The sequence below is a fragment of the Suncus etruscus genome, chromosome 15 (genome assembly GCF_024139225.1).
Source record: "Suncus etruscus isolate mSunEtr1 chromosome 15, mSunEtr1.pri.cur, whole genome shotgun sequence".
NCBI classification, from domain to species: Eukaryota; Metazoa; Chordata; class Mammalia; order Eulipotyphla; family Soricidae; genus Suncus; species Suncus etruscus.
The window spans coordinates 92,732,206-92,744,692 of NC_064862.1; the positions used below are offsets into that span (position 1 = coordinate 92,732,206).

Sequence of the window (12,487 nt, forward strand, 5' to 3'; positions counted from 1 at the left end):
CGCCCTCAACACTGTCCTGTGTGGCTCAGGCCGCAGCCTACTAGCTATAGGGATCCTTCCACCCACCCACCCACCCATGCATCCGTCCGTCCATCCACCCACCGTCCATCCATCTATCCACCCATCCACCCGTCCACCCACCCACCCATCTATTCATCTGTCCACCCATCCACCCACCCATCTGTCCATCCATCGGTCCAACAACCCATTCATCCATCCATCCACCCACCCATCGACCCATCCATCCATCCATCCATCCATCCATCCATCCATCCATCCATCCATCCATCCATCCATCCATCCATCCACCCACCCACCCACCCACCCACCCACCCACCCACCCACCCACCCATCCATCCATCCATCCATCCATCCATCCATCCATCCATCCATCCATTTACCTACCCATCCACCTGTCTATCCATCCATCCGTCTATCTACATATATTGGCGGGGTCACACCGGCAGTGCTCAGGGATTACTCCTGGCAGTATTTGGGGTATCCCATGGGATGCCGAGATTGAACCTGTGCTGGTTGCGTACAAGGCAAATGCCCTTCCTGCTGTGCTATCGCTAAGGCCCGAGCTGTAGGCATTTTGCTGAGAATCCACAGTGCCCCTGAACCCATGTTGTGTTGTTCCTGTCCTGTGTGCTGAGAAGTGACAACCTTGCACGTGGCCCACTGCCTGGCCAGATGTTCTATCTCTAGGGCCTTTGGAGGTTTTGGGACACAAGCCGCAGTGCTCAGGACTTCCTCCTGGCTCTGTGTTCAGGGGTTAACTGGACGGTGGAGCCGGGGCATCCTACAGGCACCACCCCAGACCTACATCAGTGTTAAGACTTTCACTTCTCTGTGTGGCTCTTCCGCCCTCTCCACCAGGGTAGGGATCTTGCATCAAATATTGGGGTAGTGAAACCCAAGTTATTTCTAGTATTTTCTTGTGTTTTGGGCCACACCCAATAGTGCTCAAGGGTTCTTTCTGGCTCTACATTTTTGGATCACTCTGGAAAGGATCAAACTAGGGTCTGCCACGATCAAGGCAAATGCCCTCCCCTCTGGCCCCAACTAAATCCTCTTTAGACTTCAGTTCCTTCCCATGAGTCTCTCCTTCAGTATGATCTTTCCTTTCTGCAGACCACCTTCCTTGATGGCATGACCTGGGTGACAGGCTGTCTCCATCACCAGTCAACACCTTCCAGAGTTCCCCTCCTCTGCACTAAACACACTTCCTTAAGCCACATTCTTGCACCAACCCCATCATGGTGTTTGTTTATACATTGCAAAATTCAGTTCACACTAGGCAGGGGACCTACTACACACCCAACTCATGTTCAGAACTGCCTGCTTGTTTAGTATTGGGGATGCATACAACAGACCAGGGGTTCCATCCCTATAGTATATAGCACTCCATCCTGGGAGCAAAGTACAGGAGGGGAGGTACATACGTTGCACATGGCCAGTCCATGTTGGGCCCCCAGCACCATCACCACTGCCTGGTTCTGAGCATCAAGCATATGGTTCTAAATGACACACAGGACAATCCTTGGTGAAGTCCCCTCACGCAGCCCCTATCTCTCCCTTTTTTCTCTTCCAGGTCACTGAACCAAGACACCTCCCCACCTCCTGCCCCAGAACACACAAGCTGTTTCTGTAAAAATTTATTTGACCAAAATGTCGAAAAAGTGAGACAGTTGCGAGAAATGAGGGGTGGGGGTAGTGTGAGGTTTATTCATTGCACAGTTGATTGCCTAGTGTGGAGCTGCTCAATAAATAGGAGTGAGTGGGGGGGGGGGGCCAAGGGCCGCTCGCCGAGTTGGGACTGTAAACATGGATTGTTCCCGGGCCATGCCGGGGGGAATGCATGGAATGTTTCAGCTCTGAGATGTTCCAGAGAAGAAGCAGAAATGAAACAAAAGGACGAGACGCAGCCTTGGCTCAGAGGCCTGTGTCCAGTTTAATCAGTTTTCCCACCTTCCACCCACTCGGGCCTGAAGCGAGGTCTGGCCAACTGCCCTGAAGGACAGGGGGAGGGCTTGGTATTGGCTTAGCAGCTTTACCGATGCTGCTGTGTACAGGAAGCTCTCCGGGTTGACTCTGCCAAACAGACCCTCCTGCCATTCCTAGGGGAGGTGTCCCAGGTGGTCTTTGGGAACAACCCTTGGGGGCTGGGGGTGGTTGCAGCTCCCCTGGAAGCAACTGGGCAATAACCAGACCTTTCCCCCAAAAGCCCCCACCCCACTGCTAAGAGCCTGTTCTGAGTGGTGGCAGGTGGCAAAGAGCCAGTCTGACCAGGTTCACCTGCCTGTGGTGTAGACGACCCCTTCTGGCCCCGGACAGAAGAATATCCCTGTTTGAACCCGATGGCCTGGTCTAGAGTCTGAGTCCCAAGCGGGGCTGCTCAGTTCTCCCCGAGCCCTGCACGGACCCACCCACCTCGGGAGCCAACGCGACTTAAAGATGAAGAGAGGAGGAAGCCTGTGTCATGAAGAGAAAAAAGGAAGGAAGGAATGAAGTAAGGAAGGAAGGTGGAACAGGTGCTCAAAGCTTCTTGGATACAAAATATTTGGTCATCTATTCATGATTCACTCGATGATCCCGCCAAGGCGCAGAGGCCGGGCTGGCGGGGGCAGAGCCGGGTCAAACGCACTAGATACAGTTTAGTTCGTTTAGCGTCTGGTCCAGTGTCTGGTGCAAGCCCACATTCTCTTCTTTGGCCTGGGCAAGTTTATCTGGAGGATCAAGAGGGGAGGAGGAAGAATCAACAGGAGTCTTGGCTCAGGCAAAGCAACGTTTCTGGAGCGGTTCTTTGCAATTGTTTCACCCCGTTTGTTCACACATCCACCCAGCAGTGCTCGGGGGTCTGTGAGGTACCAGAGTCCACACCCAGGCCCCATCTTCAACAAATTGTGCCATCTCCCAGGCCCCCAATTTTGCATTTTTTTCCCCTTTGTATTTGGGCCACACCCAGCAGTTATAACCCAGGGGCCATTCCTGGCTCTGCGCTCAGAAATCACTCCTGACAGGCTTGAGGGACCAAATAGGATGTCAGGGATTGAACCTGGGTAGGTTACACGCAAGGCAAATGCTCTATGCTCTACCAGCTGTGCTATTGTTCTGGGCCTGCAATTTTTTTTTTTTGGGTCACACCTGGCAGTGCTCAGGGGCTACTCCTGACTCTATGCTCAGAAATCGCTCCTGGCAGGCTCAGGGGACCATATGGAATGCCAATTTTGAATCACCGTCCTTTAGCATGCAAGGCAAATGCCTTACCTCCATGCTATCTCTCCGGCCCCTCAGGCCTGCAAATTTGAGTTTTAGTCACAGCAGAAATGATGTCAAGGGCCAAGTGCTAAATGAATGAAGATGGACAGCAGTGGCTTGGCCAGAGAAGGAGCTCAGCACGAGAGCTGGCCTTGCATGCGTGAGGCCCTGGCGCAATCCCTGCACCATGTGGCAGCAGAACAGAAATGGGGGCAGAGCCAAGCACCCCCACGAAGGAGGGAGACACCCCTGCCCTTCCCCATCTCTAGCCCACTGCTCCTGGGAACTGCTCCGAGGACAGTCCATCACTGGCTTCTCCCCACCTCAGCATGTGGGTAGGATGAGTTAGGTTCTTAGCTCACCCCCAAGGTGCTCAAAAACTACTCCTGGTTCAGTGCTCAGAAGCTACTCCCGGCGCAGTGCTCAGGGGACAGACTCAGACCAGCCCCCAGCATGCAAAGCCTGTGCTCCAGCCACAACTACAACTTTCTGTGCGGAAACTGAGCAGACCACCCCGTGGTTCACAGGAGACCCGTTTCTACTCCGGCCACGGCACACGGAGGCTTCAAAGGTCTGAGCTGGAGGCAGGCCCTGGGGCACCGCAGTGTGCGGGCATCGGGGAGACCACGTCGCTGAGAGCTCGGCCCAGCGCCTCGCCGATGGCCTTGTTCTTGAGCTTCTGCGCGTACAGCCCGTCTGAGAGCAAGAGGAAGGAGGCACAGGAGGCGAGTTGGAAGGTGGTACAGTGAGAACGAAAGAGTGTGAGAGAGGAAAAGGGGGAGAGGGAGGAGGGAAGGAAAGAGACACACACACACAGAGAGAGGCCATGAGAACACAGAGCAAGAAGCAGGAGGAAGTTGAGGAAAGGGAAAGTCTGACACCCGTCTGCTCCATGGCTGACACTGCCGGGACTTGCCCCTCAGTGTGCCATGCCTAGACAACCAAACAAGGAACATCTTCCTCTTGTGGAGCCCTATGGCACCAACACAGTATGAAGACTAGGACTTCTGGACAAAGCCGGAAGCCTTTGTGGGAGCAGTGGGGAGACCCCAGGGCAAGAACAGGCACCCAGACAGTGGGTGCACAGTATGGCTGGTGAGGGAGGTAAATGGGGGTTGTCTCTGTTAATTTTTGTTTTTGGTTCTGGGCTACACCCAGGGCTCACTTCTTGTAGGGCTGGAACGGGGAGAGGGGAGAGCCTATGGGGGTGCTGGGGCTGGAACCCGGCACACGCTTCCCGGCTGTACCGCCTTGGCTGCCTTAATCAAGGATGGGCTTCTGGTGGGATTCTCCACTTCCTATCCTCTTGCATGTGAATTCTGGAAAAACGCTCCTGCACACCCAACGCCAGGTTCTCAGACAAGCAGCTTTACCCATCCGACCTGTGGGTCTGCTCTCGTGGGCTGCAGTCGAGCGGGTGCTTCCCCAGTTAACCCGGGGAACAGCCCCAGGCGCTCCCCCACGGCCTCCTACCTTCCAGGTCATCGATGGTCTTCTCCAGCTTCGCCACCGTCCTCTCTGCAAACTCCGCCCGGGTCTCAGCCTGAAAGCAGAGGAGACAAGTGAGAAGGGAGCTCCCCGTGTCTCCACAGGCCAGAGAACCCCCAGAGCGGGAGGCCGAGGGGACTCTCACCTCCTTCAGTTTGTCCGACAGAAGTTTGATCTCTTCTTCGTACTTATCTTCTTTTTCAGAATACTGTGGGAAGACCAGAGATGGGTAAGAGGGACACTCGGGCGGGGCCCGGAGCATGGGAAATAAATCTAGGCGCTCCCGCCATCCCAGGGCACGGCTGCCCGTGTCCGGAAAGGGGATTCTGACCCTTCCGACAGGCTCCCACCCACCTTCTCTGAGGCGGCCTCCAGTGACTTGAGGTTGTTGGTGACATTCTTAAGCTCTTCCTCCAGGTCCCCACATTTCCTGCAGAGACACAAGAATCCTGGGGCTCACCCTCCCTTCCCCAGGCGGCTGGCAAATCCCCCTAAGAGCCTTTCACAAAGGGAGGCCCCAGCCCTCGGCGGGAGGAATGCGGTCAGGAACGCGGCCGAAGCGGTCTGGCCAAGCTGTGTACTGGGGGCCCCTGGCCCGGCCTGTGCAGGGCTCCCGGGCAGTCAGCAGCCAGGAATGCAGGGCCGAGGCCCGGGTGCTGGGAACCCAGGTCCCCCGGGGCTGCAGGAGCAAGGGCGCTGCATTCCTCCCGGGGCCTGGGGATTTGTGTCCTGTTTGCTTTTCTGTGTGGCGGGAGGCGGGGCAAGGCCTCATTCTGGGTTGGGGGAACCAGACTCCAAGGCGCCAAGAGGCCCCCAGCATGCTGCATCGGACCAGAAGTGACACAGCAGCCCTAGGAGGACTAAGGCAGCTCCCAGCACGCTTTGTGCCGCCGACAGGAAGTGATGTGGCATCTCTGCTCGCTGAATTCAGGGTCTTAGCTACAGGGAAGGGGGTGGCCAACTGCACCCAGCGTGCTTTGCGTCTCAGGCCAGAAGTGACGCGAGCTCCCCAAATGCTAAACTAGGGGCCTGCAGCACTGGGCATCATGCGTTGCACCTCTGAGCAGAAGTGATATACAGCCCCTTGCGAGGAGAGGAAAAATACAGCACCCAGCATGCTTTGCGCCTTCACTGGAAGTGAGGCACACTAAACTCTGAGCCTGCACCGCTGGGGCACGCGGTCTCCCTGTCAGTCTGTCCAAATGCTATTATTTGGAGGTGGGGTTCGGGACATGCCCAGAGGTCCTGGGGGACAGGGCAACAGGCACTCTTGTGTAAATTCTGCGCCCAGACCTTTGGGTTGACTTTCCGGCGGCTGATGCCCCTGATGGACAGTGGATTTCAAATAAGCCCATTTTGGTTGACAGGATGGTAACTGCTCAGTTGGCAGAAGTGGAAGGGCACCTCTTCGCTGCTCCCCAGGTCTCCCCTTCCCCTTTGGCTGTATGTTCCCCACTACTTACAATTCAGACACCTCGGCACGCTCCTCCGCTCGCTCCAGCTCACCCTCGAGGATGACCAGCTTACGAGCTACCTGCGGAGACCAAAAGGGTGCACTGAGGATTGTCTTGTGCATGCAGGGCTGCTGCTGAGTCCCCCTTCCCCAAGACATGTACAGGACAACACAGCCACCAGCCCTGGGCACCCCCTAAGGAATGTCTCCATCAGCCCAGCCCAGCAGGGAGCTACCCAACCACTCTGGAGCTCCAGTAGTGGCAAAGTTGTAGGAAGGCTAAGGATAGCCGGGGCAGGGCTAGGCCATGCCTTAGGGTCAAGAGGGTACTGAGGGTACCCCAGCAATGGGGTCCGAATTCCTCTCCAGGCTTTGAAAAGGGGCTTGACTCGGGTGCCTTCCTGATTCACCCCAGATGTCCACGCACCTCCTCATACTTGCGGTCGGCCTCCTCGGCGATGTGCTTGGCTTCTTTGAGCTGTAGCTCCTGAATCTCCATCTTCTCCTCGTCCTTCATAGCCCTGTTCTCGATGACCTTCATCCCTCTGCAAAGAGCCACTCCACTAAGGCATTGCACAGCCCACCACAACCCCGCATGTCTCCGCATGAAACATCTGTCTGGCATTTACGGGGAAACCAGACTCGAGCGAGCTGTTCCTGGGGCCTAAAGGATGTCGGCAAATCCTCTACTACCCTGGAATTTCTGCTGAAGGGGCTGCAGCAGCCGGAAAACTTCTTGGTTAAGGATTACAGGCCTGGGGCCGGGAAAGTGGCCCTAGAGGTAAGGTGTCTGCCTTGCAAGACCATATGGTCCGCCCAAGCCAGGGGCGATTTCTGAGCGCATAGCCAGGAGTAACCTCTGAGCATCAAACGGGTGTGGCCCAAAAACCAAAAAAAAAAAAAAAAAAGGGATGCCAGGCCTGAGCCAGCATTCCCGCCCAACAAACAGTCCTGCCTCAACTAGTGGCCACACCCACAAAGTGCCACCCTATCTCTCTAGGCCACACCCCAACTAGCAACCACACCCATATAAGGCACCCCTTCCCAGCCTACTGGCCCCCAGGTCTGGGGGCCTCTATCCAGTACCCACATGCCAGGGTCTCACCTCTCACTCTCATCTGCTGCCTTCTCTGCCTCCTCCAGCTTCTGCAGGGCTGTGGCCAGTCGCTCCTGTGCCCTGTCCAACTCCTCTTCCACCAGCTGGATGCGTCGGTTGAGGGCGGCCACATCCCCTTCGGCCTGCGGAGAGCAGAGAATTAACTCACTGTCCTTTACCTGGGATGGCCTTCCCTGACCTTCATAATTGGGATCCTGACACGACCTTGGGGTGCTAGGGGGCTGCCTGGGTACCCGCCACCTTCCTAGTCATCTGGGTGGCAAAGTCAGAGCAAGAAGGATGAAGCTTCAGCAATGTCCACCTCCCCCGTTCCCATGCACACAGGGTGACCCTGGGAACAGAGGGCAGCAAGTGGGGAAACCAAGGCAGCAGATGGGCTTGGTGAAGTTGGGCCAGCCCAGACCAAGCAAAGATCCCTGGAGCCTCGCAAAAAAACCCCCAAAAAAACAAAAAACCCAAACCCCCAAAGAACCTGGGTTTTCCTCTGCCCCAGATTTAAGACAGAAAAATGGAGGGGCAGAATGAGGCTGCGGGGGGGCGTGAGAAGCAGGAAGCAAGGACCCCGTATTTCAGGGCGAGGTGTGTAAACAGGGATGCCTGAGGGGGGTCCTCCTGGCCTGGAGATGTGTGGAATTCACACACACCCAGCTTTACATCAGACGGTGCAACTGACCCTGCAGCGATGGGAAATGCTTTCCATGACATAGCTGAGCTGAGGGGGGTGCACAAAGATAACTCGTGAGGCCACAAGATAGTTCATTGGGCAGGACCCTCCCAGGCAGCACTCAGGAGAGCTGGGTGGGGCTCAACCACCTTTTCCCCCTTTGAAATAATCAGGAGTCTTAACTCTTCCAGCCTCAGGGTGGAAATCAATTCCCCACCCAGCCCTCGAAAGTGGCTTTCTTTTTCTCCTTTAAAATCGCTGAGATTGTGTAATCTCCACCAGTTAATTCCACGAGGTCCTCATCCCCGCCCAAAGAGACCCAATTTGGAGGCATCGATCCCTAAGATCACTGGGAAATACCCGACTCCCGGAGCTGTTGTTTGAAAGAGGGAAAAAAGGGCGCGCTGGACTGCATCGCCCCGCCGCAGGAATGCGGCTCCCGGGCCAGGCCAAGCCAGGCGGCGGCTCCAGGGCCCGCGCGCGCCGCCCCTTCCTGCAGGCAGCGCGGGCCAGGCGCGCCCTTATAAGGCAACGGGGCGCACGGCCCACGTGACGCGCAGGAAGCCGCGGGTGGGTCATCGCTCAAAAATCTAAACGAAACCAGCTGCGGGGCCGCTCCCCAACCCCGGCCCGGCCCGGCCCAACCAGGGGTCCCCCATGCCCGCCCATTGCGCGCGCGTCTCCAGCAGCCGCAGACCCAGGAGCCAAGCGAGGCGCCCGGAGGGGCCACCTGGGGCACGTCCTCGCCTGGCCGGGCCCCAGGAGCATCTTGGGGTCCATGAAATCAAAGCGGGGACCTGGCTGGCTTCGTGCGCCGCAAAGGCGCAAAAGTGGAGACGGTGCTGGGCCTCGATCCCGCCCCAGGACCGGCCACCCCGTCTCCTCCAGGCCTTTCCCCTCCAACTTTCCTGCCTCTGAGCCTGTGCCACGCGGAGCTCGGGACCCCCTTGGAGGGAATTCAACCGGCCCATTGGCTCCGAGGACAAGACCCCGTGCGCCCCCCGTGCGCGCGTGGAGACGCACGCTCAGTCCGCGGGGAAGGGGGAGAGGAGAGTCGGGAGGGGACGGGAGGGGGCAGGGCGGGGTAGGGGGGACCCCATTTCGGGTCATGCGGGGGTTGGCCAGTCCCGAGCCGGTCGCCGTCCAGCGCGCCACCGTGCGCCACGCAGTGGAGACGCCAGGAGCGGCCGGGCCGGGGCGGGGGCCTGGGGATGGCGCAGGGCCTCGTGCCAACATTCCAGGGGTCGCCCCAATTGGGGGCCCCGCAGGGGATGGAGATGGGGACGGGCTTGGGGATGGAGATGAGAGAGGCGCATTTCCGCCCCCACCCGCGGCCGCCAGCGGACACGTCGCCGCCTCCGCTTTGGCGCGCCTGGGAACAGCTGGGGAAGTTGGGCCCGAGCCGGGGCCGGGACGGCCCAGACAATGGAGCCGGCTTTTTCCCAGTGGCGTCCCGCTCCGGGGCCTCCCTCCTCCCGGCTCCCCGAGCCCCACTCGGCGGCCCTGCGCCAGCAGCTCCGAGTGCCGGCGTGGAGAGGCGTGGGGAGGCGAGGCGCGGCGCGGCGTCTCCAAAGGCCCCTCTCCATCCAAGCCCGCCCGGAGAGCGCGCTCCGGCCCATCCCTCCCGTTGGGCGGGCGAGCGGGCTCAGCTCGGCATGAGGCATGGCTTGGCCCGGCCTGCCCGGGAAGGGAGGCTCCGGGTGCGAGGACCAGGGGCGCCCGGCTGGCTCACTTTCTCCCGCCGCTCCCGCTCTCCGTCCAGCTCCCGCTGCAGGCCCTGCGCGCGGTCCTCCGCCTCGTCCGCCTGCTGCTGCAGGGCCTGGATCTTGCGCTTCACCGCCTCCAGGGAGTTGAGGCCGGCCATGGCGCGGGGGGCGCACGCCAAGCGGGCAGGCGCTTCGCTTCGCTTTGCGGCTCGGCTCCGGCGAGAGCTGCAGCAGCCGCGCCCCGGGCCCGAGCCTTTGCCTTTGCCTTGGCCCCGCGCCGGGGCCGCCCCCGCCTCTCCCCGCCTACCCGGCCGGGCCGCGGTCCGGCCGGCGATGAGGTCACCCGGGCCGGTCGCCGACGTCAGCGCCGCGGGGGCAGGGCCTGACGTCGGCACCGCTGGCCGCAGCTGCAGCTGCTGCTGGAAGGGGCCCCGATCGGGACTTATTTGGAGAAAGTGCCGAGCCGCCGGCTCCTCCTCCTCTTCCTCCTCCTCCTCCTTCTTTTCCTTCGCCAGGCCCCGGATTCCCTCCTGGCCCTGCCCTAGGGGCGCGCACGTACGTCCGATGCCGCCTTCTCGGCCAGTTCCAGCTTCTCCTGCGCGTCCCTGAGGGTGTCCGAGCGCGCGTCCAGCTCGTCCTCCGTCCCCTTCAGCTTCTGCTGCAGCTGGGCCAGCTCCTCTTCCACCTGGGGACCGAGACACGCGTCAGCCCGGGCGTCCTGGGCGCGCGCCCACTGCCCCTCTGTTCCCCTCTTGCTATTTTGGAGAGATCCCTATATGACATCCCTGCAGTCCCTCACACCCACAGAGCACCGCCACTGCATTCAGTTTTGTTCCACCTTAATCAGGTTTATTAAAACACGCACACACACACACACACACACCCTGGGCCAGAGAGAGAGGGGACTGCGTTAGCCTCGCAAGTGGTCGACCCAGGTACCATCCCTGGCTTCCCATAGACTCCTCCTTAAGTCTTCCGGGAGTAATTTTTGAACACAGAACCAGGAGTAACCCCTGACCACCGCCAGGTGTGGCCCCAAAAACCTAACACAAAACACAAAACAACCTCCCCCCAAAAAGGCGAGGCTTGCTGGAAATCTGGTGGGGTCTGGGGCTCACTTCGTGTGGGGAAGCTCCACCCTGGCCCCAGATGGGGGTTAGCGCCTTGCTAGGGGAGCCCCAGACCTAGTTGCCTGGCCCCTCCGCGTTTTGGCTTTATGGCTCCCCCATTTTGGAGCTGAGGCCACCCTGGCTCCCCTGGACTACCGGCAGGAAGGGAGCTGGGCCCACAGATCCTTCCCTGAGTGTGGAGGACAGTTAGCCTGAGTTCCCAGGGCTGGGGGCCAGGCCGGGTCTGTGGGGTCCCTTGCCAGCTCTTTCCTGCTTTGAACCCCAGTTTCCCTGCCCTGGGGTCAGCCTGTGTGAGTGTGAGGCCCCCCCTGGCTAGGCTGCCGCAGGATGTGGGGTGAGAGGGCAGAGGGAGGACGAAGTGGACAAGGCAGGAAACAGGCGGCAGAGCCTGTGTTTCCCCCGCACTGACTCAGGCCCCGGAGACATGAGGGGGTGGGTAGCGATTCCTGCTTTCCTGGCACCCCCAAGGAAGGCGCCTCTGCTCCCAGTCACGGCTGAGATCCTCGAGGCCAGCAGGAGCTTTGCTCATGAGCCGGGAAGGCCCCCCACAGAGCCCAGGTCTCCTCTAGAAACACTACCCCACCGAATCCAGCCCGACTTGGGCTTCTCTGTCCCATTCTCACTCCGGGAGGCGAGGAGTCCAGCAGGGTAGGGTGGAGGGGGAGAGGGCAGGAGAGCGTAAGGGGCTGCACGCATGTGTTTGTGACCACGTGCAGGCCTGCGGCTTAATTGTGTGATCGCACGCATGTCGACACACATGTGTGGTTGTACGCACACGGGTGCATAGAACTGTGTGCGTGTCTGTGCTCTACCAGGGTGCAGGGTTGAGGTGGGGAGGGAGGGAGGGAAAGAGGAAAGGGAGGCCGGACATGCAGTCTCTGGGCAGCCCCAGGCCAGGCAGGAAATGACCCACCTGGATTGTGGCCGACAGCTGCCCCCTGCCCCAGGGGAGGCAGGGGCGGCCCCCGGGTCAGCGCAGGGGTCAGCGCATCAGGGTCTGGCCTGGCCAGTTCTCCGAACCTTCACCTACACGGTGGCCAGACCTGGGCTGTCTGTGGTTGCCTGTGCTAGGTGCGTTTGGGGGTTTCTTGGACCCTTAGTGCTCCTGGAGGTGTGATGGGACCTTCCTTCTCCCACCACCTCCAGGAATGCCCAGCATGAGACCATGACACTTGTTTCTTCTTCCTTTTCGGGCCTACCTGGAGGTGCTCAGATTGACTCCTGGCTCTGTGCTCAGGAATCAGTCCTGGCAGGCTGGGGGGACACTATGGGATGCTGGAGATTGAACCCGGGTTTGCATGGCAAACACCCTCCCCTCTGTGCTTTCTCTCCAGCTCCAAAACCTATTTCTTCTCCTGTGCTTCTGCTGTCCCCCGAGGTCCATCCTGTTCCCCCTTCAGTGCTCCATTCTCTGGGTGCCCAGGCTGGATCCCCAAACTCCTGCCCCAGCTCTTAGGCTTCTGGGGCCTATCCCTGATCTCAGGAAATCCCCAGAGGTGACCAGGACTCGGGGCCACCAGCCAGCAGCAACCCATGCCCTGACCTTGCCACCTGCCCTGGTCCCTGTCACCCACATGCCTGCAGACTCACAGCCACACCCAGGTGAACCTTGATAGGGTGTGGGCTCTTCCTGTGAGTCCCTCAGAGCCCTGCACACCCCCTTCTCTC

The 12,487-nt window shown here is 59.5% G+C and overlaps 1 protein-coding gene across 2 annotated transcripts; it reads right to left on the minus strand.

Annotated features, from left to right (window-relative positions):
* Positions 1 to 1,705: 1,705 nt before the first annotated feature.
* TPM4 (tropomyosin 4) lies at positions 1,706 to 10,156 on the minus strand. 2 transcript variants are annotated; one of them, XM_049787728.1, is made up of 8 exons: positions 9,716 to 10,156; positions 7,308 to 7,441; positions 6,630 to 6,747; positions 6,213 to 6,283; positions 5,104 to 5,179; positions 4,895 to 4,957; positions 4,735 to 4,804; positions 1,706 to 2,729 (listed from the first exon to the last, which is right to left on the minus strand). In XM_049787728.1, exons 1-8 carry the CDS (start codon positions 9,845 to 9,847, stop codon positions 2,647 to 2,649), a joined length of 747 nt encoding a protein of 248 aa, XP_049643685.1. In that variant the 5' UTR covers positions 9,848 to 10,156; the 3' UTR covers positions 1,706 to 2,646. The 2 variants fall into 2 exon arrangements, with proteins under 2 accessions (XP_049643685.1, XP_049643683.1); XM_049787726.1 differs by lacking the exon at positions 1,706 to 2,729 and adding an exon at positions 3,413 to 3,957 and having other exon boundaries at positions 9,716 to 10,153.
* Positions 10,157 to 12,487: the final 2,331 nt, after the last annotated feature.

Excerpts from the sequence above, each read along its gene's own strand:
- TPM4 (XM_049787726.1), bottom strand. The coding sequence starts at position 9,847 with ATGGCCGGCCTCAACTCCCTGGAGGCGGTGAAGCGCAAGATCCAGGCC. Across the intron at positions 7,442-9,715 it reads AGCGGGAGCGGCGGGAGAAA|GCCGAAGGGGATGTGGCCGC; the intron begins GTGAGCCAGCCG and ends TGCTCTCCGCAG. Across the intron at positions 6,284-6,629 it reads CCGACCGCAAGTATGAGGAG|GTAGCTCGTAAGCTGGTCAT; the intron begins GTGCGTGGACAT and ends TGGTCTCCGCAG.